This window comes from Pelobates fuscus, chromosome 8 (genome assembly GCF_036172605.1).
Source record: "Pelobates fuscus isolate aPelFus1 chromosome 8, aPelFus1.pri, whole genome shotgun sequence".
Classification (NCBI taxonomy): domain Eukaryota; kingdom Metazoa; phylum Chordata; class Amphibia; order Anura; family Pelobatidae; genus Pelobates; species Pelobates fuscus.
The window spans coordinates 56,124,509-56,151,174 of NC_086324.1; the positions used below are offsets into that span (position 1 = coordinate 56,124,509).

Consider the following 26,666-nt stretch of genomic DNA (forward strand, 5'->3'; position numbering starts at 1 on the left):
CAGATTGATTCAACCCATCTCTATGAGGAGATGCCGATTGGCCAGGGCTGTATTTGACTTGTGCTGGCTCTGCCCCTGATCTGCCTCATTGACTGGCTCAGTCAATCCTATGGGAAAGCATTGTGATTGGCCCAGAGAATTACTTCTCATGATGTCAGCCAAGCAGGCAGAAACTGCAGACTTGAATACAAGTAAGTTTTTACTATATTTAGGGAGGCAATTGGGGGTTAGATGGGGGTTTTAACACTGTAGACTCAGGAATACATGTTTGTGTTCCTGATCCTATAGTATTCATTTAATAAAATAATCAATTACTGACCCACCATATACACATACCTCATCAGAGCCTTCCCATGCTTTCACAATACACACGTTCATTTTCATTCCTCTACACACATGCCTCGACTACACACAAGCCACACAACCTTTACACACACATTTTCTAAATGTATATTTTGTGTGACATGCCACAAAAGTAAAAGAAAAAATATGTGGCTGTTCGATTCTATGAATATTTATCAAATGTTGGCACAAGTTATAGCGGATTTTCAATGGTGTAAATTCCAGACAGTTGTGACAGTTCCTTAAAAAAAATGTAAAAAACAGCACAAGCTTTTCCCCCCACTACTTCACCCCATATGCAAACCTAGCATATAAATGACAATTTATATATGGCAGTTTTTCGATTGTTCTGCTTTAATAAAACAGCTGTGTATTTCCATGCGTTAAATTTCACAATCACCCGTGCATCATTGCAGAACTCTTATATTTATAGTACCCTGTAAAATCATGACACACGCGCAAATTTACATACAATAATGACACCTTAATAAGTTTAATGTAGTTCTATTAAGTACAACAAAGATTGTGTGTTCTCTTTAGTTTCTAATGGTGGCCTCCTGACTTCTTTGGTGGAAATAGGACATACTCCACACCAAGAGCTACCACAAAGGCTGCAAAGCCCCACTTAAAGCCTCTAGCAAGAACATCTTTAAAGGTTGCTGGTTTAGCGTATCCTCCCATGTACCTCCAGGCTTCATTCCTGTGAAATAAACAGAAAAGAAATGTTTAGGGAAATACCGTACATCAAGAAAGAACACTCTCTACCAATTTAAATAATTGCAGACAATACTGTAAGTCTGTTTTTTCCCTACCCAGATACTTCCTTGTGTTTGTTTACATTATAATTTGATAATTGAGACATAGACAGACGAAATACAAATAACTTGTTTAACCCCTTAAGGACTAAACTTCTGGAATAAAAGGGAATCATGACATGTCACACATGTCATGTGTCCTTAAGGGGTTAAAAACCAGTCAGTCAGTCAGCGCGCGCCCGCCAGTCAGTCAGTCAGCGCGCGCCCGCCAGTCAGTCAGCGCGCGCCCGCCAGTCAGTCAGCGCGCGCCCGCCAGTCAGTCAGTCAGCGCGCGCCCGCCAGTCAGTCAGCGCGCGCCCGCCAGTCAGTCAGTCAGCGCGCGCCCGCCAGTCAGTCAGTCAGCGCGCGCCCGCCAGTCAGCGCGCGCCCGCCTGTCAGTCAGTCAGCGCGCGCCCGCCTGTCAGTCAGTCAGCGCGCGCCCGCCTGTGTCAGTCAGTCAGCGCGCGCCCGCCTGTCACAGTCAGTCAGCGCGCGCACGCCTGTCAGTCAGTCAGTCAGTCAGTCAGCGCGCGCCCGCCTGTCAGTCAGTCAGTCAGTCAGCGCGCGCCCGCCTGTCAGTCAGTCAGTCAGTCAGCGCGCGCCCGCCTGTCAGTCAGTCAGTCAGCGCGCGCCCGCCTGTCAGTCAGTCAGCGCGCGCCCGCCTGTGTCAGTCAGCGCCCGCCCGCCTGTGTCAGTCAGCGCCCGCCCGCCTGTGTCAGTCAGCGCCCGCCCGCCTGTGTCAGTCAGCGCCCGCCCGCCTGTGTCAGTCAGCGCCCGCCCGCCTGTGTCAGTCAGCGCCCGCCCGCCTGTGTCAGTCAGCGCCCGCCCGCCTGTGTCAGTCAGCGCCCGCCCGCCTGTGTCAGTCAGCGCGCGCCCGCCTGTGTCAGTCAGCGCGCGCCCGCCTGTGTCAGTCAGCGCGCGCCCGCCTGTGTCAGTCAGCGCGCGCCCGCCTGTGTCAGTCAGCGCGCGCCCGCCCGTGTCAGTCAGCGCGCGCCCGCCCGTCAGCGCGCGCCCGCCCGTCAGCGCGCGCCCGCCCGCCAGTCAGCGCGCCCGCCAGTCAGTCAGCGCGCCCGCCAGTCAGTCAGCGCGCCCGCCAGTCAGTCAGCGCGCCCGCCAGTCAGTCAGCGCGCCCGCCAGTCAGTCAGCGCGCCCGCCAGTCAGTCAGCGCGCCCGCCAGTCAGTCAGCGCGCCCGCCAGTCAGCGCGCCCGCCAGTCAGTCAGTCAGCGCGCCCGCCAGTCAGCGCGCCCGCCAGTCAGTCAGCGCGCCCGCCAGTCAGCGCGCCCGCCAGTCAGCGCGCCCGCCAGTCAGTCAGCGCGCCCGCCAGTCAGTCAGCGCGCCCGCCAGTCAGTCAGCGCGCCCGCCAGTCAGTCAGCGCGCCCGCCAGTCAGTCAGCGCGCCCGCCAGTCAGTCAGCGCGCCCGCCAGTCAGCGCGCCCGCCAGTCAGTCAGCGCGCCCGCCAGTCAGTCAGTCAGTGCGCCCGCCAGTCAGTCAGTCAGCGCGCCCGCCAGTCAGTCAGTCAGCGCGCCCGCCAGTCAGTCAGTCAGCGCGCCCGCCAGTCAGTCAGTCAGCGCGCCCGCCAGTCAGTCAGTCAGCGCGCCCGCCAGTCAGTCAGTCAGCGCGCCCGCCAGTCAGTCAGTCAGCGCGCCCGCCAGTCAGTCAGTCAGCGCGCCCGCCAGTCAGTCAGTCAGCGCGCCCGCCAGTCAGTCAGTCAGCGCGCCCGCCAGTCAGTCAGTCAGCGCGCGCCCGCCTGTGTCAGTCAGCGCGCGCCCGCCTGTGTCAGTCAGCGCGCGCCCGCCTGTGTCAGTCAGCGCGCGCCCGCCTGTGTCAGTCAGCGCGCGCCCGCCTGTGTCAGTCAGCGCGCGCCCGCCTGTGTCAGTCAGCGCGCGCCCGCCTGTGTCAGTCAGCGCGCGCCCGCCTGTGTCAGTCAGCGCGCGCCCGCCTGTGTCAGTCAGCGCGCGCCCGCCAGTCAGTCAGCGCGCCCGCCAGTCAGTCAGCGCGCCCGCCAGTCAGTCAGCGCGCCCGCCAGTCAGTCAGCGCGCCCGCCAGTCAGTCAGCGCGCCCGCCAGTCAGTCAGCGCGCCCGCCAGTCAGTCAGCGCGCCCGCCAGTCAGTGCGCCCGCCAGTCAGTGCGCCCGCCAGTCAGTGCGCCCGCCAGTCAGTGCGCCCGCCAGTCAGTCAGTCAGCGCGCCCGCCAGTCAGTCAGTCAGCGCGCCCGCCAGTCAGTCAGTCAGCGCGCCCGCCAGTCAGTCAGCGCGCCCGCCAGTCAGTCAGTCAGCGCGCCCGCCAGTCAGTCAGTCAGCGCGCCCGCCAGTCAGTCAGTCAGCGCGCCCGCCAGTCAGTCAGTCAGCGCGCCCGCCAGTCAGTCAGTCAGCGCGCCCGCCAGTCAGTCAGTCAGCGCGCCCGCCAGTCAGTCAGTCAGCGCGCCCGCCAGTCAGTCAGTCAGCGCGCCCGCCAGTCAGTCAGTCAGCGCGCCCGCCAGTCAGTCAGTCAGCGCGCCCGCCAGTCAGTCAGTCAGTGCGTCTGTCAGTTTTGATGACCGGGCCCTGTCCGACCGCATTGGGAAAGGTGTTTTACTAATTTTTTTCCCCCTTTGCCGGTCTCACTTTGGCTGCCCCCGCCTCCATAGCTGAGAAAATTAATCTTGATATCTCAGCCACGCCAATGCAATCCCATAGTAAGCATTGGGAGGCTATTGCGCATGTGCTAATAAGCATCTTCTCATAGAGATGCATTGAACCAATGAAGCTCTATAGAGAACATCCAGCGCCTCCATGCCTATTCTCCAAAAAAACAGTTTTTTTTTTTTTATTGAAAAGCTTGCAGGGGCAGGATATAGACACCAGAACCTCTACATTAAGCTATAGTGCTTCTGGTGACTGTAGCAGGTCTTTAAGGATTTTATCATTATTGAAAATTAAGCTTTGTTAAAAAAAAAAAAAAAACACAACAAACCGGCTCCTAACTTTTTTTAGCTGGCTCCTAGATTCTAAGCAACTTTCTTGTTGTAAACTTATAAAAGTAAACTGAAAGGAGGGAAGGAGTTAAAGCCATGTGTCTTAAGAGCATACCTTAACCACGGATCTCTCAATCCTCGCCTAGCCAGTCTCTCTTGTACTTGCTCTAGTGGAGTGCCCTCTATTTTCCATTGCCGGTAATCAGGCATGTGAAGCTTTCCATGCCCGTGATGTTCATGTCCGTGGCCCATATCTATGAAATGTTGATATATCAGATATTAATAAGCAATATAAGCAAATCTTTAACTTTCCAACAATATGGATTAAAGAAAGAGGATAAACATAACACTGCAACACTTATTCACAAACTGTTAGTGGTTGATAAAATATTTGTAATCCCTTCCTAAATTGTACAATCAGCTCTACAGAAAATCATCACAGTAACACTTGTTTCAAGGTTTGTTTAGCCTTGTCCAAGAAGAAGCAACATGTAATGGCTCAGTACTTCGCTATACACACCTCTACTTCATCTCATCACAAAAACATTCAGAAAGCACGCATGCTTTCATAGTTGCATAGGCTGAAAAGAGACTGGTGTCCAACAAGTTCAGGCTCTATCAGATCTGTTTTTGCGGTTGATCTAAAAGAATGCAGACAAAACCCCCACAGTTTGAATTGCATTTTTTATTTTGCAACAAACTAGAAAAAAAATAAAATATTTCTCGACTTAAGAATGGCAGTCAGATCTCTCCATGAATCACGAAGCGGTTATCCCAAATGATATCCCTTGTTTTAGGTTTATAATTGAATAGGTGAAAGACTAAACTCCTTGTCTTTCGTCCTCCTAACCCACTCTTTCACCATTATTTCAAGTGAGTGGTACCCACATCAGTCCATCCTTGCAAGCGCCCTGTCTTGAGGTTATGCTTGATCCTGACCTCACATTTCAGCCTCACATCCAGTCGGTTACAAAATCCTGTAGATTCCATCTTAAAAACATAGCCCACATCCGCCCCTTTCTTACGCAAGATGCTACTAAGGAGCTTGTCCATGCTCTAGTAATCTCTCGCATGGATTATTGTAACTCTCCTAATAGGTCTTCTCACAAGTCGTATTGCCCTGCTACAGTCTGTAATGAATGCTGCAGCTAGACTGATTTTGCTCTCCAGTCACTCCTCTCACACCTCTCCCCTCTGTCGGTCCTTACATTGGCCTACTGTATCCTATAGGAGTTCACAGTAGTAATCCACACCTATAAAGCAATGATCAATTCTAGCCCCTCCTATATTTCTTCACTGATCCGCAGGTATGCCCCTTCTCGGTCTCTCCGCTCTGCCCTTGACCTTCTCTTGTCTGCTGCTCGCACCCGTACAGCCAACTCATGCTTGCAGGACTTCTCGTGAGTGGCTCCTTTCCTTTGGAATAGCCTGCCTACGACCATCAAGCTCTCTCCTATCAGTCTTCAATCATTTTAAAAGTTCCTCAAAACCCATCTCCTTAGAAAAGCTTATGGCCTCCCAGAGTAACCTCTACCTCACATACCTGTCCCTTGCTCTCCTAAAGGGCAGCACTCCATTCTCTCCTCCAGCTCTGCTTCACTCCACCTTGCTTGATTGCTACCTCCTGTCCTGTTGGGTTTTACACCCCACCTCCTATAGACTGTAAGCTCGTTTGAGCAGGGCCCTCTTCAACCTATTGTTCCTGTAAGTTTTTGTAATTGTCTTATTTATTGTTAAATCTCCCCCTTTGATAATATTGTAAAGTGCTACAGAATATGCTGGCGCAATATAAATACCAGTAATAATAATAATAGGTCTGCCAATTTGACTGTGCACTACAAGTCAAACAGCTTCCTTATTTCTAACTCTGGCAGCATTTAATATTATTATAATAATAGAATGCACATTACATTGCAGCTATTTTACAATTAATTTCGTGACTGTCATGAGATCCAATGAAAATTGCTATAAATCAATAATTCTGCTTAGCGCTGTTTCAATCTGGTTGGTAGTCCATAGAGTACATCTCCAAGGCTTTACCATGCAAATTGAAGAACAATTTTCCAAAATTGAAGTATAGGTATTTTCTATACCTATTTTGGTGTTTAACCCCTTAAGGACCAAACTTCTGGAATAAAAGGGAATCATGACGTGTCACACACGTCATGTGTCCTTAAGGGTTAAAGAATAGATCTCCGAAATGGAACAACAGGAAAAGTGATCTTTAAAACTAATGGAACATGCAAGCACATTTAAACGGTAATTGTGCACCTCTTTTCTGAACACTTTGATAAATGTTCGAGGAGTATGACCCAGAAAGTAAGTGGGAACAAGAATAATTTCATAAATCAACATTTTAAAAAATATATATATTTTCTTTATTTCAAGAGTGAAAGGACTGCAATTACTTAGTGCTATACCACAGCACTAGATTAAAGGGACACTCCAGGCACCCAGACCACTTCTGCCCATTGGAGTGTTCTGGGTGCCAACTCCCACTACCCTTCACCCTGCAAGTGTAATTATTGCAGATTTTTATAAACTGCAATAATTACCTTGCAGGGCTAACTCCTCCTCTAGTGGCTGTCTACTAGACAGCCACTAGAGGGCACTTCCTGCTTGTGTGCTAGAACGTCGCTGGACGTCCTCACGCTGTGTGAGGACCTCCAGCGTATCTCAATTCCCCATAGGAAAGCATTTGCAATGCTTTTCTATGGGGAGCTCTAATGCGCATGCGCATTAGGTCTCCCCAGCCAGTAGGCGGGATCAGTCTCGCCCACCGGCCGACGTAATGACTGGGAGGAGCGGCGGCAAGCAGAATCCACCGCCGAGGGACATCGGCGGGGTCTCAGGTAAGTGACCTGAAGGTGTTTTTACCCCTTCAGCAACTGGGGATGGGAGGGAGAGGGGACCTGCAGTGCCAGGAAAATGGATTGTTTTCCTGGCACTGGAGTTTCCCTTTAATGGTGATGTTTCTTATCAAACACTTGGTCCACTGGGATCTATGCTTGTTCTGTTTATATTATTGGGTATTAGTTAATGCATTATTCCTTTTTGTGACATTCTATATGCCATAACTGCTTTACATAAGGATGTACTTTTTGTTTTTTTAACTAAACATTCGCACATTATCCGGTTTAAGTTTTAAAAAATACAAATTGTGGAACTCACTGTCGCACATGTTGACTCTGCATAGCTTTACTTATTACTAACATATTATTTAGGCTAGTATTGAAATTTTGCGGGAGAGATTATGGCTTCATTAGTTTATGTATTCCCTGATGGTTCCATTATTTATAGTAATCATGCAGTTATCTCCTAATGTTTTCGGAAAACATTTTGACTCAATATATTTGCTTATATACAGATTAACATCATGACACATCTTGAATTCTTATTCTGTATATCTTCTGTATTAGAACATCTTCACATGATGTACTCATTAAAAAAAAAAAGTAAAAAAAAAAAACCAATAAAAAAAACAAAAAAAAAAAAACACCCACAACACTATGGTAAGTATTGCTGATCAGTTTAGGTGATAGCCAGTTACGTATAAAATATTCACAGCTCTGGAAATAGGATACTGGGATAGCCGCAATGAACATAGAGAGTTAGATCTTATAGAGGCTTGCTCCCTCCTATGAGATATAGATGCACACATGTTAAATCCATATCAATGTGCTCTATACTATCCATTGTGATATTTAAAAAAAAAAAATTAAAGTGACCTCTATAGTCACCAAAATAACTTTAACTTAATGAAAACGTTTTGGTGTATAGATTTCGCCTCTGAAGTCTCACTGCTCAATTCTCTGTAATTTAGGAGTTAAATAACTGTTTCTGTTTATGCATCCATAGCCATACCTCCCTTGGTTGCGACACATACAGCCTGCATGAAAAATAAAAATAGTTTTAATTTTCAATCAGATGTTAACACTTTAGACGTTTTTATCTCCTGCTCTGTAAATTGAACTTTAATCACATACACGGGGCTCCTGCAATGTCTAGCAAGCTATTAACAGAGCGGAAAATCAGGAATTCTAAATTAAACAGACTGTGCAGAAAGTGTAAACATTAGATCTCACTTTTCAGGAAGTGTTTAGTTGGGCTGTGTAAGTCACATGCAGGGAGGTGTGGCTATGGCTGCATAAACAAAGTGACTTTACTCCTAAATGGCAGAGGATTGAGCACTGAGCCTGCAGAGGCATAATCTATACACCAAAACGGCTTCATTAAGCTAAAGTGCTTTAGAGGTCTGGAGTATTCCTTTAACCCCTTAAGGACACATGACATGTGTGACATGTCATGATTCCATTTTATTCCAGAAGTTTGGTCCTTAAGGGGTTAAATAAATCAAAACCTAAAATGGTCCACACTTGATATTGGCCACTTTTTCAGCTCAGTTCCCACAAGCCTGCAACTTCTTTAAAGGGACTCTCCAGGCAGAGGACTTTACTCACCTGGTTCCAGCGCCGGGAGCCTCGTGAAGCCGCGCCCCCTATTTCGTCAAAATGACGAAATAGGCGGGCGCGAGCAATCAGACGCTTCCATTTGGAAGCGTCATTGCTCTCTTGTGCGCATGCGCGGCTTTGCCGCACATACTTCAGAGGGCGGCATTCATGACTGACAGTTCAGCTCGCGGTCTTTGCCCGCCCCCCTCCTCTGCTGACAGGCTGGAGAGAGAAGGCACGCACACAGTGTATTTTGATACGTCTGACGTGTACAGGGCCTTTTTAGGGCCCTGCATGATAGGAAGTCCCTCTGGTGGCCGTCTGAGTGACGGCCACTGGAGGTATTCCTATCAATCAATGTAAACACTGTATTTTCTCTGAAAATAAAGTGTTTACATTAGATTGCCTGCAGGGAGCTATAGCTCATACCTGAACAACTACATTAAGCTGTAGTTGTTCAGGTGACTATAGTGTCCCTTTAACAATTGTCTGTCTCTCTCGAAATGCCAATACCTTCCAATATCCTGTGTATATTAAATACCTGGCATTGTGACAAGAGTGTATTTTTTGAACTTCCCAAGTTATACTTGAAACAGAGAGAAAAAAAAATATATTCTATATAAATCCACATTAATCCATAATAATGCACAACACAGCAGCCATCACAATGATTAATTTCTCTCCAAGTATATTAATAGCCAGCAGCAGACTGGCCATATCAGCTGTCAGGGATTACATTACTAAGCCCATTAACTGGGAGCTCCCTGCTAGAACCCCCTCTCACCTGCAGCCTGCTATAGCCTTCAAGGGAGCACCTCCACTTTACCGGAAACGGAATAAGCGCTTCAGGAGGCGGCACTGATGTCAGGGTAACCTTGTAGAAAACCTGTTTCAAAATGGTCTTAATAAAGTTATAGAAGAGGAAAAAAAAAAAAAGAGTGTTGAGGCTAAACATTCTGGGAGTAATTGAGTGCGACAGGCATTAGAAGACATCCAATCAGCATCGCGGGTTCCAAACCGAGGCTTAGAACGCAAACAGCTCTTCTCGCTTCCGTGGTGACGTGTGGGATTAGCTGGGAAACCAATCAGGGCGGCGCTTGCTGCCGGAGCCTGGCTGTCCTATGGCAGGGGACGTTGGTGGGTTTCTGCAGCTTGTCAGGAAGGAGCTGGAGAGGAGACATGACCGGGGCTCCGGGAGAGGAGGAGTGAGGTAAATCAAGCAGGGAATCCCGCTGTAACAGCAGCCAGCCACTCGCGGGGAATGGACAGCTGGCCACACAGGGGGTCACCCAGGCTGTCAGTGAATGAGGGCAAGGATATTGATGGAAGGGGATATCCCTATAAAGGGGAGGGGGGTATAAACATCCACAACATCAATGAATGGACCCATGCAATCAGTCTCTAAATCAATTAGCATGCCATTATCAATGCAGCAATAACACCAATCCACCACAACTACTCACATTTCATCATATATATAAATATAAAAAAAATCTTTATTAATACATTTTTTTTAGATTTTTACAGCATCAAACTAATATATATATATTTTAATTGCAATTTTAAAAAAAATTACATAAACCAAAAAAATTAAAAACAACAACAAAAACTATAATCAATACAGACATATATGTATAGTGCAAAAAAAAATCTACATTTTTGTTAACTCGCATAATAAATGCACATGCCTGGGTGAAGGCATGTTGTGATATGTGATGTTTGTTCTGCTTGCGTGTGTGAGCCCTGCAAAACAATCTTAAAACATCTCCAGCACCCCTGTGTAATTGCAGTCTATTGAACGCATCGTTCAGAACCACAGCTAATCAGATTTATTTTGGCACTTATATATAAAACCCTTCTGCAAGAATAATGGATGATCAAGATGAATGGAGTCATGGATGGGATAGCCTTTTAAATCACGTGTCCTTTTAGATACCTTGTAGAAAACTAGTTAGGCTTTGGGAAAATTGAAACAAGTATAATGATGTATGATAAATACATGTCTAATTATAATAGTAGTATATCTGTGTATATGTCTGGCATGCCATCAGGTTAAGTTAATTTTGAATTATGTTTATATTTTAATAATTTCTATTTAAATTAGACATTTTCACAGACATTTTCCTATTCAATAAGGAGTGGTGTATTAATTCATTGATTTATTGTGTCTTCTACATGTCACTCAATTTATAGTTGAAAAGATTCATTTTTTTTTTTTTTTTTTACCTTGCCATGATATGTTTGGCATGTTATATGTTGGAATACAGAATGAAGCAGCACATGATGCAGGAGAGTTGTCCTTGGACAGTATAGGGAAGGTTGTTCTAGACAAACCTGTAAAACCAGATTCACGTTTCAGAGATGCTGTTATCTTTCATAGACATTGCCCTGAAGATTGTTTGTACACGTATAAACATTTTTCATTTTGATTTTTAAACTGACAATAAATCAAAATAATCATTGCTTAAATTCTTTTTTTTTGTTTGCTACTCTCACCCATTTCAAGTACACATTTGCAAGCTTTAAATGCTTGAGTATTTTTGCCAAAATAAGCAATTTCTGTGTAAAATATGGTAATGCTATTTTACTGGCAGGGAAGACTTATCAGTAATATCTTTCCTATCTCTTGTATTAAAATATACCACTCCAGCAACCTCAGCAGAGATTGCTTAAAAAAATAAGCTAACATCTTACCAGTATATTCCATGAATATCCCATGATATATGTTTCAGAAAGCGTTGAGAGATAATAAAAATTCCATATAATAATGGCCCTTTTTGCATTCTAATTTAGTTACACATGTAGCATATTTTGATATTCATTGACAACTGTTTGCTGTTATTTGGTTTTAGTTCACCTTGGAATGTAGGGTGTTTATGGGCACATCTCTACCATTTAAAGCATTACAGATTCATTGTTGAAATGCAGGCCTAGCTTTTACCTTCCATTAACGTTTTCTTTACTGATTGAGCTAGAGTATCAGAGTGTACTATTATTATAAGCTGTTTGCTGGATAAATAGTGATAGTCAGCCACTTAAGCAGAGCATTATATATTTTTCAACAGATGCTGTAAACTCCCAAGATGGTAAAGATATCATCCTGAAAGGTAAGTTCATAGTTGAAACATTCTGTCATTTTCTTTCAGAATGTGTGTTCAATTATTCAGGGATGTCCCCAAATCTATACCTACTAATTAAATTTCAGAATAATTGGATGATGAATGAGTGGGTTGCACATCACAGACAGTCGTTTGCAATTCTCCTTATTGCAGATAAGCATCACAGAAGCTTTTCAATGAGTCAACTATACCATACAGTAGATTAGGAATTGAGAAATCAACGAGTGATTACAAATGGACTTCTTGTTACCAAACCTGCAATGAGCATATGTTTTTGTAATATCTGTTTTTGCCCTTCAGCAGCCTTGTTAAAAGCACTCTGTTTGGTAACTGTTCTTAACTGCTTTCGTGATATAGAAGACGTGTGTATTATACCTAGTAGTGATGGTGATTTATTTTGCAGTAGTTGTCCGTGATAAATGATAATTTTCCTTCCTGATAATATTTGTTTTAAATTTGGTTGTACAATTGACCTACAGTATCTTGTGTGATCTTTGCAGACTGCAATCTAGCAGTACACATGTAGCAAAATCATTTCTTCACTGTAATCATATCAAACCAGTTGAAGACTATTATGAAAATGAATGTCTGCTGGTATGTGGCAGCTTGTGAAAGAACAGATATGCAGTCCATACATGGAGAAATACAATGTGGCAGTTTATTAACAAAAGAGACTGCTTCTTTTATATATATATATATATATATATATATATATATATATATATATATATATTATATATTATATATTTTTAGACTCTTCTAAGAACAGACAAGAGTGTGCAGTCATAATGATGCTGTTTATTTTACAAATTAAACTAGTATTCTAATATTCACCAATATATATTTTTTATTAAAAAACAAATGTGAGGAAGGCTGAACTTGATGAATGCAAGTCTCTTTTCAGCTATGTAACTATGTAATTATTCGCCAAACAGTACATTGGGGTGAATTAAGAGCGGAATCTCTGCTTACAACCAAAATAGCCAAGCAGGAAAAATGGCCTTTAAAAATTAACAATTTTAGCCAGTGTTTTTTGCTATTCAGTGGCAGTTTTACTTGAATTCACTTATTCAACCTCTCACTTGAAGGACCATTCCATACCCATAAAACTTACTGGAGTGTCTTATGGATGAGGAGTATCGTATTTTAATAACATTTTCTTAAATCAGCACTTTTATGATGAAATTATAAAACGCCTCCCTGTCAGTCAATCAGACAACCAAGGAGGTTTGCTTCTTTCTTCTGTTGGCTCCCTTGAGCTAATGGAAGTGGCAGACGCGCTCTAATTGAGTGCATCTGTCTTCTTCCCCGTTTCTCCTTTCGGATCTTACATCAGGCCAGCGTTCTTCCTGAAGGCTGTTGCACTGCGAGTGCAAGACATGGTCAAACGCGCTTAAGCATGGGATGACTGGTTCAGTTGATTCTCACTGAAAAGCCTCTGGTTATTTCCCTGCACTGAGATTGAATTATCTTCCTAGGGAGAAGAGAGGGCTTGCAAAGGCTGCAGACATAAGAACTGCAGCTTTTGCAAATTTTCATTACTTATACCTCAATGACAACATGCAGCAACAATTCAAAAAATTAATGTTTTAGATAGGAGGTATATCTACTAAATAGTGATTCTCTCCCCATTCTTTCCTATTCATGGAGCTCCTTTAAGGTTTTAGTTACTAAAGTGAGAATTCCAAGGGCATTTCAAATTTAAAGAGAGAGTCTAAGCAACAAAACAGCTTTAGCTTAATTGAGCTGTCTAACTCCTGTCCCTGCAGTCTCTCTGCTCAATGCACTGCCATAAAGGAGCTCTCCTGTTCTGTAAATTAAACTGTAATCGCACACAGGAGGCTAAAGCAGACTATTAATAATAGACAATGGATAAGAAATTCAGAATTAAACACAGTACATAAAGTATGTTTGAACATTAGATCTTTATTTACTGGAAATGTGTAGGGAGGCTGTGTAAGTCACAGGTAGGGATAGCTTGGCTGGTGCTTCAAAAATAATGGCAGAAAATTAAGCAGGGAGACTAGGGGCAAGATCTATACACTAAAGATGCTTCATAAAGCTAAATATATGTTGGTGCTTAGATTCTCTAAGCAAACTATACTTTTACTTTGGCTACTGTAGCCTTAAATTTGAAATTCACTTTAAATTCTAATTTTTAGTAAATAACCCGGTTAATCTAGAATTTCCATTTTGTGTTAAATGCTTTTTGGGTTTATCCCAAACTCATAATTTTCATGAGACCTAATATGCATCATCAAAAATAAATAAATGTACATACTAGAGTGCTTTTTTTTTTTTTTTTTGTCTTGTTACAAAAGCTGGCTTTAAATTCTAATAGTTTTTGTTACTATGACGAAATACACAACATATACATACCGTAGACTACTAAAGTATTTTGTTGGTAAGTTGTAGTTTCCATTGGAAAGTATTTCTGCTGTTGTCTGTCATTGTGTAAGTCGGTGTCAGTTTGTAAGCTAAACCCACAGGGTATATTCAATGTGATCTATTACTGCTCTGGGTTTATTAAAGACTTACTGAGCTGAGAAGTACAGGTACTGGTGTTTCAAGTGGGGTTCTGTGATTCAGCATTAATTATTTAAGTTCAGTACATTTTACATTATCAGAATGAAAAAAAACTGTTCTTGCATTTATTTAAAATGAATGTGCTTATATGGTAACAAGTCTACAAAATTGCTTTAGTCACATCTTGACTATTTTACCCTTAATTGGGCTTTTTTTTTTTTTTAAACAATTTTTTTTATTTTTTTATTTGCTGCAAATTAATATGTCTAGTGATGAACCACAGAATGTATTAAAACAAGAGTGGTTATTTATTACTGAGTGATACATTGAAAACTTTATTTAAAAAGTTTAGGCCAACATAGCGGATTTGTAAAAATCAATACAATTCTAATTCTGCAGTAGTTAGTTTTGGGCTATTTTAACCTGAATTTTGCATTATAGTTTGTATTGTTTTATTTTGCTACAATGAACTGTTTAGTGAATAAACATTTTAATGTTGCTGGTTACAAAATGCAGTATATTATTTTGACTAAGCAGTGCAATATATTTATTGATTCTGGCATTGCCAGTAGTTGTTCTGTTTATACTTCTAAATATATGCCCAAGGTAATTGATGAATGAGCTGTTCCTCAAGCAATTTCGTAAGTTCATATTTGCTAGTTTGCAAGTCCAATAGAGACCGCAGATAGAACTCTGTGTTGGTCCAGGAAAGTTCTTTAGAATAGTTTTTCTCTCTTTTTTTTTTTTTTTAAACCATCTAGCACTTAGTTTGGTCATTGATGAAGAGCACCTATTGGGCAAAATGCAAAAACGAAAATAGAGCAATCCGCTGCAATATTCCTTGACATGTGCAAGATGGAAATACCACTGGGCAAATATGTCAAATAGCAACTGTTAATCGGTTGGGACATTATAAGTGAATTATCACGGTTATACCTGTCTAATATGGGCAGCAGGTTCTAAACTTGTAAAAGTGAAGCTTAAAGGAGGCTAACTGCCCAAGGTACTCTTATAAAAACAGTATACTGTTTAAAAAAATAAATAAAAAAATTCATGCATAACAGTAGCTCATGCATGGCAGTCCTCCGTGGGTGTTGGCCTGCGATGGGTAGAGATCCTCTCCACTTGGCTTGAGACTTGCAAGTGCAAGCGGGAACCAGTTGTGGATGTCTGGAATGTGGTGCAGCGTTACCGCAGACCTTCTCTTCCAAGCTGAGGCATTGTATTGCCATGTCAGGTCTGTTTGGGCCTTCACAGAGCCCAGGAGTCACCCAGAGCCTGCAAAAATGAGCCTTTCCCACATGCTGGGCGAGGGATCCGATCCCGCAGGGGCCATGGTGGTGGCCATTTTGGATTTCAAGTGCCAGTGTACTCGCTACAGGCCCCACCGATGCCTGTCTCAGTGCCTACCAGAGGGGACAGGGATAACACCCACCGGTCCAAGGGGGGGGGGGGCGGTAGCGGGACCAGAAAGTTGGAGTTTCAGCAGCCTGAGAGCAGAGCAGCGTCCGTCCACTGCGCCCTCAGACTGAGTAGGCCTCAACTCTGCATGTCACCCTTCGAAGCTTCAGAGCACTCTTTTCAGGGCGCAATTGCAGCCCAGGTGTACACTGCATTACAGGCAGGTTGTATTTTAGCTTTGGCTGATATTTTCTTCACTTTATCGGCGAACATAGGCCGGAGCTGTTCTAACATGCTGCCTTCAGGCATGGCGGTCCGGCCCCGCCTCTATATTTCCACTTTTATAAACCAGATTATTACATATTTACAATCAGAGTTAAAGGCTATCGCACACTCCGTTACATGTGCCATAGTCTCGTTCAGCAGTTCTTATCTTTTTGATCGAGACTCAAAATTGGGTGCACTAAACAGTTAAACGGATTCGTCAGTCTATAGGCAACTGCTCAAAATAAATTGGTTACTGTTGAAACCCCGACTTGACTTCACAAATTCAATTTGTGAAAGATATATCGTACTCATACAGTTTATTGCTATTCCTGCCTATAAATCAGGGTATTATTATCTTAAGATCAAGTTAATCTTGCAGAGATTTTGAGTGTGGAATATATATTGCAGTCTTGCCCAGATATTTTAAAGTTTAATTTGCATTGTTGTGGCAGTACATGCAGGTAGGCTCTTTTGCAATATTGTCATATTGGAAAGCAAATCATTAGATTTTTTTGTTTTTGTTTTTGGGAGTAGGGGGCACTGGCCGTCAAGCAGAATGGATGCCTATCTGCTCAATCCACCACTATCCAGGGCCAATTTGGACTGACACTACACAATATTTTTTTCCTGTGAGCTTTACGTACACATCTACTGTCACTATATTTGACCATCGATCGTACAATCACCGCTACAACATGCTTTAGAATTTCAGAGATACCGGTATGTTTATTTTACATTTGGTGTTTTTTTCTTTTTCTTTTTTAAAATTCTCATGTTTACCCATTGTATTTTCTATATCTTAAAAATCAGCAGAGAGATCTAGTGTAATTTCTTCCTTTCAAATTCTTGTCAACATAACATACTACAAGGTTTTTGGTTGTGATGTATTATTTGCAGCAAGGTGTGTTATATTGTTATATGCATCATATGCACATAGATGGGCTCGTATTTCATGTAATGAAACTTTCACAAACCAATAAACCGGATATTAAAAACAGAATGGTTTTTAAAAAAAATATATATATATATATATCTTTTTGTAATAAGAATTCTTTATTTTTGTACGTGCTTGGTTACAACAAGGCTGATGTCATCAACAGAAGAAGTGATCACGTTAATATACATTTCCAGTGCATAGAGGAGACCGCACATATTTATAATTTATGACGACAAATAACAGTGCTAAGCTAGCGAAACATTTGTGAAAGCAAAAAAAAAAAATATATATATATATTTCTCAGTGCATAAGTTTTGTTATATATATTTCTCAGTGCATAAGCTTTGTTATATATATATATATATAAAAAACAAAGCTTATGCACTGAGAGTAAGTGTAGCTATGTATAATGAATAGATCCTGAAACAATATTTTATATTATATTGTAGACTGGTCGAGGGGGACTACAACATATCAGTTACTTGATAGGGCATGTGCGTCATGTGGGCTTAATAACCATACTGACATTTTTATAATGGGGTCTCAAGTGTATCTAAAAATAGGTCTTGTCTAACGTATAAGAACAAGGTTGAACACTTTGCTGAAGTTGCATAATTTGCAAGACTGAGTATAAACCGAAAGTAAACTGGTGTTTCCATTAAAATTAAAAGATGTGGTGTGCAGCGATGAGGTCATATGTTGATGTAATACGTATCATGCTTAGTTAGTGTGTGAAAGGGAATAACGAAATAACAGCTCTAAGCTATTTTTCTGTACAATAAGGAGATATTTAAGGAATTTGTGCAGTGTCATAGCTCCATTAGGTGGTCCAAGGGTACCTTTGGAGAGGTGCCTTCCTTAGGATTACCTAGGAGGCTGAGTGTGCCCTCGATAGGGGCAGTTGGCTGTTTTAGTGGTGTGAACTGTTGTGTGTTTGGTAGGCTGGCTGCTGGTGACTTATTGGTTTGCGGGTGACTGTGACAGTCGTAGTTGGGTAGCTTTAAGCGGGAGAGGTTGCCCGGTGTGTGGTCTGCCAACGCCATAGGGAGTCAATTATTAGGATGCGTACACACGCTGGGTATAGTTAGAGGGTTTATAGGGTGGCCATGTTGATCCAGAGGATTAACCCTCAGCGTGGGGGGACGTGCTGCAGGGTTGACTGGAGTAAGGTGTAGGCCTCGGTTGAGGCTTATAGAATGAGCGGGGGCTCAATGTGTGTGGCCGGGTTTGTACACATCTACATGCCTTATGAGGTGTCTGCTTGTATGTTGCTGGGTACGCACCTAAACATGGCTGGCAGCTATAAAATGCAGTTGAAAACTAAGAACATAATAAACTAACAAATAACTTGGGTTGTTTGCAAATCAAAACAGCAATTTTATTAAGGAAGAGGCCGTCCTGGCACTGCAGGCCATCTGGGTCGCTTCAGGAGGTAACTGTTGCATATGCGTCCGCCGTGGACTTCTGGGGGATGAACGGAACGTTGTGGCAGGGTTCCAGGTTTGGGTCAGGGCCTTGGGTACTCTCAGCCCGTTGGTGGCCAGAGAGTCTGGTGGGAGACCCAGGGTGTGTAGGCGCCTTGAAGATCTTGGATGGGGTAAATGGTGTCATTGTGAGGAACTTGTAGTGTGCGGGGTGATCTCCATCTCTGTGATGTTGTGCGATTGGAGTGCGGCTATGAAGGGCTGAAGGGTGCGACGCCATGCCAGTGTGCTCCCAGACAGGTCTGTGTAAAATGAGAGTGACATGGTCTCAAACGAGTATGGCAATGGTGCTGCACTGCTTTCATGACCGCCTGCCTGTCTCTGCTCCTTTGAAACTGGAAACTTTGTTGTTGCTGTAGCTCGCCCACCGCTTGTTGGAGGAGCGCTGTGTGCTGCATATTTTGGTGGGTATCTTGCTCCAGTGTTCCTAGTCAGCCCGTCAGACCACGCAGGTCTTGGCGTAGCTGGGCCAAATCAGCCTGTATAGTGTGCTGAAGGCTTGCCAGCAGTTCCTTGATGACCGCTGTGTTGACCGGGGCTGAGTCTGATGAGGGAGGAGGCGGCCTGAGGTTCGGCAATACAGGTAACTGTTCCTCCACTGCCTCTGTGGAGAAATCATCCGAGATTTCTGAGCCGGAAGTTTGGAGGCCTAAACAGCATTCTAGATCTATAGTGTCAGGAATACACTTTTATATTCATGACACTATAATCCCTCTGCAAATTCTGGAATATAGTATTGCATATTCTAGGTTTCTGAAGATAATCTTGATGGAATAGAGGCGTTCAACTTCTCCATACAGCTATTTCTTGTTTGCTTATTAAGTTTGCGAAAGAGGTGTAGTAATCATGAGATGTGCTTTGTTGAAACACTTCTGGGAACTTGTTAAAACCTTCGTGTTTACCTTTCTATTACTTGGAGAGTTGAATTTGAGAGAGCATATGGAATCTTTGTTATATATTATTTTTCTCTTATTTTTTGTCACTTAGGCTATTAGTAGAAGTATTTTGTTGGCCTCAATGAACTGAAAATGTATTTAAAAAGGGATTGTCAAATTTTTGGTATAATGAACAAGCACCACTTTTACATAGATTACCTCCTAGAAGATAAAATTATATCCTCATTGTTAAATGTACAGACTTATGTTACAGGAACACTCTTAACACACACACACTACTTTAGCCTGCTGGAGTGCTTTATGTGTGAAGAGTGTGTTGCCTTTTTTAAAAATGTATTATTATTTTTTTTTTACAAAAGTGCAGATTTTACCCCCCTATCTAGTGGCAACCGAGGCGGATCACCCACCCCCTCCCTTAGTGCGCCACTGCATAGGAGTATGTCATCTAAATAGTGATTTCTCCCAAAAATCTTCTTTTTGGGGGGAAAGGGGTGGCATTGGAAAGCCTCTTTAAAAAAAAAAAAAATATTAGGAGGAATAAAAGAGATGACATAGCCCGACCAGTGGCCGAGGAGTTTGGCGGCTGACCCAGGGGGGCGGGATGGGATCGGAGGTCTGGGCTTCCCTCTTCCCCTCTTCTCCCCTCGCCTTACATCTTCTCCATCTTGACCTATACCTTATATACCTCTTTACCCACTTCAGTAATTACCCTCTTTTCTGACCTTGTACTCCCCCTCTCCCCCTTTTCTTGTCCCTTCCCCCCCCCCCTCTCTCTTTCTTAGAAGACCGATGTTTCCTTCCTTCTACCTTATACACCACCTTCTTATCTCGAAGGCGCCGCACAATCTCTGAGGCGCCCACATACACTATCCCTCGCCCGAGGACTGGGACTCACCTGGGACTGCCTAAGAGCAAAATGTATAACTAAATAACCTAAGGGTCTCCAAGAGCAACATAATTGTCCAGCCGTATACTTGCTGTACCTCTCAATGATTAAATCACAGGCTTAGGGATACGGTAACCAGCTAGGTCTCATTACGCAACCTTACACTCTCCCATGGGTGCAACACACTACTGGTATAAATGCCAGCCTTAAGCCGTGCAATATCATATCCACCGTGTTTGCCCCTTGGGTGTTCAGACCTCACCTTAACATACTAACCCGACTATTTTACCATTCTCCTGTATGTTTGGCAACAACAAGCCTAGTGTTACTCTGTTAGACGATGCTGTTATACAAAAGTGTAGTATACGCCATATGGATGTCTCTCTTCGATGATAATGTAATCTCTTTTTTCATGTTTCACCCTTTGGTTATATTGCTTTCTGATAACTATGCATTCTCAGTTAGATGGCATTCTTTTCATTGTATGTACCTATCAACTTAATAAACTTTGAATAAAAAAAAAAGATACATCCTCGTTTGCGCATATAAACATGTTGGCTTCAAAACGATAGTATCAACATAGCAGGAAATACATTTAAAGTATGATGTTAAAGGAACACTAATATGTTGGGAATATAGGCTTTTATTCCTAATATTCCGAATGCTTTAATGTCCCCATTTAAAAATGTGGGGCTTCCGTGTCAGGTCTCATTCAGTGCTGAGCCACTAGAGGAGGAATTAACCCAATGTAAACATTGCAGTTTTTAAAAAATGTTTGTTTGACATTACAGGGTTACAAGCAGAGGGTCACGTTACCCAAGCCATTTCACTGATATGAAGTGGCCTAGGTGACAGTGGTTATTTAAGATTATTAATGTTAAACTTAAATATATGTGGAATACGATCAGTAGGATCTTTAGACCATAGATAATACAAATCTGAATATTTATAAAATAAAAAAACAACAAAAAATTAACTATTAAAAATCTAGTTTAACTTCTAGACAGCTGTACATGGTCAAATTCTGGTCAGAAGAAAATAAATAAACCAAAAGGACTGCTGAAAATTTTTAAGGATGACATAAAAAAAAATAATATAAATAAAAAATGTGTTCTCTCTCAAACTGCAACCAAGTGACAGTATATCTTCATCTCGTTGTGTCAAAGCAGAGAGTTGGCCTACTATGGGAATTACAAATGTTGGCAGATGTAGGTCTCGTCTCTTGGCTTGCCAGATTTGGAAGAGGGGCAACCATCTCCCATCTGTGATAAGTATTGAGCTGCTTACTCAAGCAAGAGGTGAATGAGTTCATGGCTGTTTTCTTTCTTTTAAGAACAGGACAGCAAAGCTCTCTATCCAATTACAATTATTAATGCTAGATGTTGGATTGTAAGCCAACTGCTATCACATTGCACATTGTAAACCATTGGAACCTTTTTTTGTTGTAATCCATATTTTATATTACTATAGGAGCACTGTATACCAACATTGTATACTCCTATTTAAAATGCACTGTTTAAAGATTTGATGTCTTATTTTCATTCCCAGTAGATAACGGCAAAGAGATGTTTGTGGTAAAATGGTAGATCCTTAGCTGCTGTAGAGGGCAAAGCATTGTGGGAATTGTAATCCGTATGTGATTTCAGCAACCCCACTCACCTCAGATAAACCTGAATGATTTATCATCACTGACCACATATAGAACAAAGTGTTCCCTACAGGTGATTGCAGTTCTGTAGTGCTCATTGCAAGATTAAACCTATACATTTGTTCATGCTTCTGGTCCTGGACTACCTCTGTTATGAGCCTGTCAACACAGAGTAGCTAATGTTCCAATAAACAGAACATCACAGATTAATGGAAATGTCAAAGCCAGTAATGGACTTTTAAAAGCATAAATTGTGAGTGCTAAAGTAATAGGTAGCCTCTGTTGATGTTCTCTTTGTATTGCAGGTAGGAAAGTCACACAATAGATGTGGCAAAAAAAAAAAAATATTGTTTCTGTTATTTTATCTTGACATAATTTTAGCTCGGCCAACCCCCACTAAATCCTGTAATTGTTGTCAGGAAATAAGATAAATTTGTATTTTCTCAATAAATTATTTCCTGCAGTTTTGAGGGGCCATGCGTTAAACGGTTAAGTACAAGTGTATTGATGGCTATTTATGTTTTAGTGGTAGGATATCTCTTTAACGACACGTGACATGTGTGACATGTCATGATTCCCTTTTATTCCAGAAGTTTGGTCCTTAAAGGGTTAAAATATATGTAAAGTATCCTTTTTGAATTGTAGCAAAGAAGTGTGAGTTCTAAAACAGCTATTGATTTTGTAGTATTTTACAATTGAAAGACATTTTATTTCTGAAGGTTAACAGTTTTCATCATCTAATTAGCATAGATCGAGAGCCTTCAACTGACTCTAGTTCATCTCAGTTCCCTTTACTTGCATTCAAATAGATTGAATTTATTAGCAGTCCAATTGGTTGGATTCTAGCACTACAGTAAAGGAACACTAAAAGAATCCAGACCACTTCATCTCAATGAAGTCATCTTGGTGCAGTGTCCCTGTCGTTTGAACTCTGTAACGTAAAACATTGCCGTTTGATTGAAATGGCAATGTTTGCTTTGCAGGGTCAAAGGGACACTATAGTCCCTAAAACAACCTGAGCTTGATGTGCACTGTCACCATCTGGGGACAGAATTTGCAGAGACCCCCCCAAGAATTACATTGCCGCTGGGTGTTCGATGTCCGGAGGGAGGGCAGACAAAGGGTAGTTCCCGAGATCGTGAATCCTCCGTAGTTAAAGCCAATACCCTGCAGTTGTCAAAGTATTGCCTTTGTCTCACTATAACTATTGACTGGGTTGTAATTTCAGTGAAATTCCAACACGGTCAATGTGTTTATCATAAAGATTCTATCGATATGAAATATTCATTTTCGGGTGGGGCGGTGACATTACAGCTTTAATGAAACAGTTTTTGTGTACAGATGATGTCTTGCTGCTCAGTTCTCTGCCATTTTGTAGTTAAATGACTTTTGTTTCTGTCCATGCACCCCTAGCCATACCTCCTCTGGCATGGTTATATTCAATCCGATGTTAACTTACAGCCACTAGAGGTGCTTCCACTGCAATAACAGTATCAGGCACAGCTATTTAATCAAAGGCTTCTCATACAGAGCATTTGATTGGTGCAGCATGGTGTTTGGTTGCACATGTGCACTAGCCTCCCAATTCTAACATTGGAAGAGCATTGGATTAACTTAATTGAGATCATGAAGACTGATAATCTCAGCCAAGACAGAGGGTCAGCAACAAAGAGATGAGTTGTTGCAGGATATAAGGTAAGTAAAACTTACCGTTTAAACTGCCATGGGGAGGGGGGGTGTGTGATGGGGGGCGGGACTGCAGGAAAGGAACCCTAAATCTGCACTGTCCTGCCAAAAGTGGGACTGTTGGGAGGCATAATATTGTAGTACATGTATTTCTGGCTTTGAGTAGATTTAAAATATTTAAGAGATCATTATTACTTATTTGACTATATAATTTTAAATATGCCATCTAATTACATAATTTGTGGATGAAGTCCCTTTAAAAGATGTTGTAAACCCAAGACACTGACTGATGATAAGAATATGTAAGACGTGTAAAGACCTATTCCTGCCGTACATTCATAAATAAACCAAGTATGGCTATTAAACTGATAGAGGTGTGTATCTTTGCTATATATTTTATAATACATTTTAGATGTATCAACGTATACAGCATAATGTCATTTATATGGTAATATAAATAGGTCTTTATTCACGTATGTAAACAATAACTGTGTTGATGAGTGGGGATGTACACATAATCATTATGTTCTGGAATGGTACAGAGTGACTATTGGGTGCATCTCATTTACCAAAGAAGAAATGATTTACCGGTAATTAATTTACACATCTCCTGGTTATTTTGCCAATGAAATAGATTAGTGAAATATGATCTTATGCCTGAAACAGACTTGGACATCGGTTTGGATTAGACTCTTGAAGTGGACCTTTGATTAATATCTTTGTTTTTTGTTTGAGTATATTACCAACATGTGATGTGCATCATATTTACAAACTGTATAAAATGGCAGCTACTCAGCATAGTGAATGCTCCATTATTATTTTACTATCATGCACAGCACCCCTTTGACCTTAGCATGGCTTTCATTCCACTCTATTATCTAACTGATTGTATATAAGCCTTTTTATATGAGTTTGTCAGCACTAAATATAATAATTTAAAAGTTCTAACTATACCAAGCTTTTTGCATTGTAAACCTTTTTCCTGTTTGCAAACTACTTTTAAAGCGATTGTTTTTATTTGATTTTAACGGTTTCAAACCTGGACCACTCAAAACAAGTTCTTTGCGCCAACGCAAAGAACAATTCTCTCAACTTTTGAACGTGAAGACTCTACTTGCTCAGGTCTGACGTGAGCTCCTTTATCAAGTCCTATTTAATATCAGATGGAACTCTAAAACTCACAGGTGCTTGGTGAGTTTGTCATATAATAATGTATCTTCATTTGGGAATTACACCTTTGGCATAATTGTAAACTAAAATTATATAGTACATCACTGTTTTTCATCATTAGGAGGGGACCTCCATACAGGAGTGTCTAATTTTGATTAGAGGGGTTTATTCTTCGCACATTAAAACCTGGTGGGGGGGGGGGAATCTGTGAGAGTAGTTTATTCCTAAAGAGCAGTTCAGATATGTTCTGTATACCATGCCTCCCAACAGTTTAGCTTTTGACGGGACAGTTCAGATTTCCGGGTCCGGTCCCTCTTAAAGGGACACTGTAGGCACCCAGACCACCTTAGCCAATTGAAGTGGTCTGTGTGCAGTGTCCCTTTTGCACTTAGTGCTGCAATGTTAAACATTCCTTTGGTCCAGAATCTGACGCAGGATGTTCTCACGCTCTGCATGAAAAGACATCCAGCGTCCGATTTATCTCCATAGGAAAGCATTGATTCAATGCTTTCTTATGGGGAATGCACATGCACATGCGCATTAGCACCAGCTCATTGTGGAATGCCGAAGGGGGCAGAGCTTCAACCCAGCGCTGAGGGACATTGACGCTGGAAAAAGGTATGTAAATAGAGCAATAGTGCCAGAAATACAGCTTTGAATTCCTGGCACTTTTAGTATCCATTTAAGTTCTCTGGTTTCCCACATCTGTGGACTCCAGGGAACGGTCACCGTGCAGCATAGCATGAGTGCATCATTGGATGCGCTCGCGCTGTGCATCGTGCATTAGGACCACGCAGAGAGCATTTCAGCAAAGCTCCCTATGCCGGCCAGACACGCTGCCATGCCCCTTCAGAGCCGCTGTCTCTGCAGAAAGAACCTTCTTTTAAGAAATTGCTGCAGATCTAAACCACAAAGAGTCAAAAGTGGCTGCAGAGTGGTCTGTGTAAACCTCACCTTTGCAATAATACAGAGTTGTGATGATTCTTTTTTATTTTTTTTTAAACATTCTTTATTTGTTGTTTTTCAGTGAGATAAGAAACATTAGGGTACAAAAAAGAAATAGGGTGGGGTGGTATAGCCAAAATAATACAGGTGCACATTATTTTCCACATTCAGCTCTCTATTTCTTAGGGTTTTGTGGGAGAGCTGTGGTTGTCTGGTGTGGTCAGTTGGCATAGTGTTTGCTGTGCGGTAGTGTGGGGTACAGTGACCTCGTTTTTGGTCTCTTTCCTTTTATGCGGTTCGTCTGCTCGCACCTGTATTAGTGGCTGTTTGAGATTTGCGGTATTTCTCGGTGATGGTTAGTTTGGTAGGGTAGGTTACCCTCTTTTCTGGCTGTTTTGTTTTTAGAGTTGTGATGATTCTTAAAGTGACCATTAACCTTATTTCTGTCACTATTGAGAAGGCCTGAAATGTCACCTAAACGGTGACTAGGACGCTATAGCATTAAGAATACGCATTTGTTCCTTTTCAGACATGGAGTATTGTCTGTGATAGTGTATTCTCTAGTCAACAGAGATCTGCAGTGAATTATAATTGGTTTGTTTTGTTTTATCAAGATCACTTACGTTTAGCCTTTATAATATTGAAATTGGTTTCTGTTCTTTTTATTATATATCACTTTAATATCTCCCATCTCTTTTCTTCTATAACAAGGTTTTACAGAATAAAACTACATTTTGGAGACAGAACAGATGAGTAATCATGATGAGAGCCCTAGACATATGTACATTTTTCTGAATAGTTTGGCATACTTAAGAAGACGTCAGCACTGAAGATGGCAGTGCTTGACAGACCATTGCCAATAAGTGTTTTTTACAGAACAGTCGATGAGGTTGTATACTCAGCAGGTATTAATGACTGCAGTTATTGTGTTGTGCATAAACATTGTGTTTCTATAAAGCAGTTACATGAAAAATACTGAATGCTCTAAAAGGATTATGCATTGATCTGGGATTTCTTTGAGTCATTCGTGCAAAAAAATGGATTATTGTAAAACCTTTTACACCGGAATTAAAATAAAGGCATCAACAACTGAAATCCATATCCTATTTCAGTTGCATAAATATAAATACAGTTCTAATTATAGATATTATTTGCAGGGTA

At 42.0% G+C, this 26,666-nt stretch overlaps 2 protein-coding genes across 3 annotated transcripts in view; one reads left to right on the forward strand and one right to left on the reverse strand.

Moving 5' to 3' along the window:
- Positions 1–805: 805 nt before the first annotated feature.
- Positions 806–9,438, reverse strand: NDUFB3 (NADH:ubiquinone oxidoreductase subunit B3). The gene is made up of 3 exons (XM_063429867.1): positions 9,325–9,438; positions 4,205–4,343; positions 806–1,042 (listed from the first exon to the last, which is right to left on the reverse strand). The coding sequence occupies exons 2-3, from the start codon at positions 4,339–4,341 to the stop codon at positions 886–888; spliced, it is 294 nt and encodes a 97-aa protein (XP_063285937.1). The 5' UTR covers positions 4,342–4,343; positions 9,325–9,438; the 3' UTR covers positions 806–885.
- A 258-nt stretch (positions 9,439–9,696) lies between these two features.
- Positions 9,697–26,666, forward strand: part of HYCC2 (hyccin PI4KA lipid kinase complex subunit 2) — a 103,431-nt gene continuing 86,461 nt past the window's right edge. For both annotated transcript variants that reach the window (XM_063429865.1, XM_063429866.1), the window contains exons 1-2: positions 9,697–9,750; positions 11,606–11,647. The gene's annotated coding sequence lies outside the window, so the exon portion shown is untranslated. The remainder of the gene's footprint in view (positions 9,751–11,605; positions 11,648–26,666) is intronic.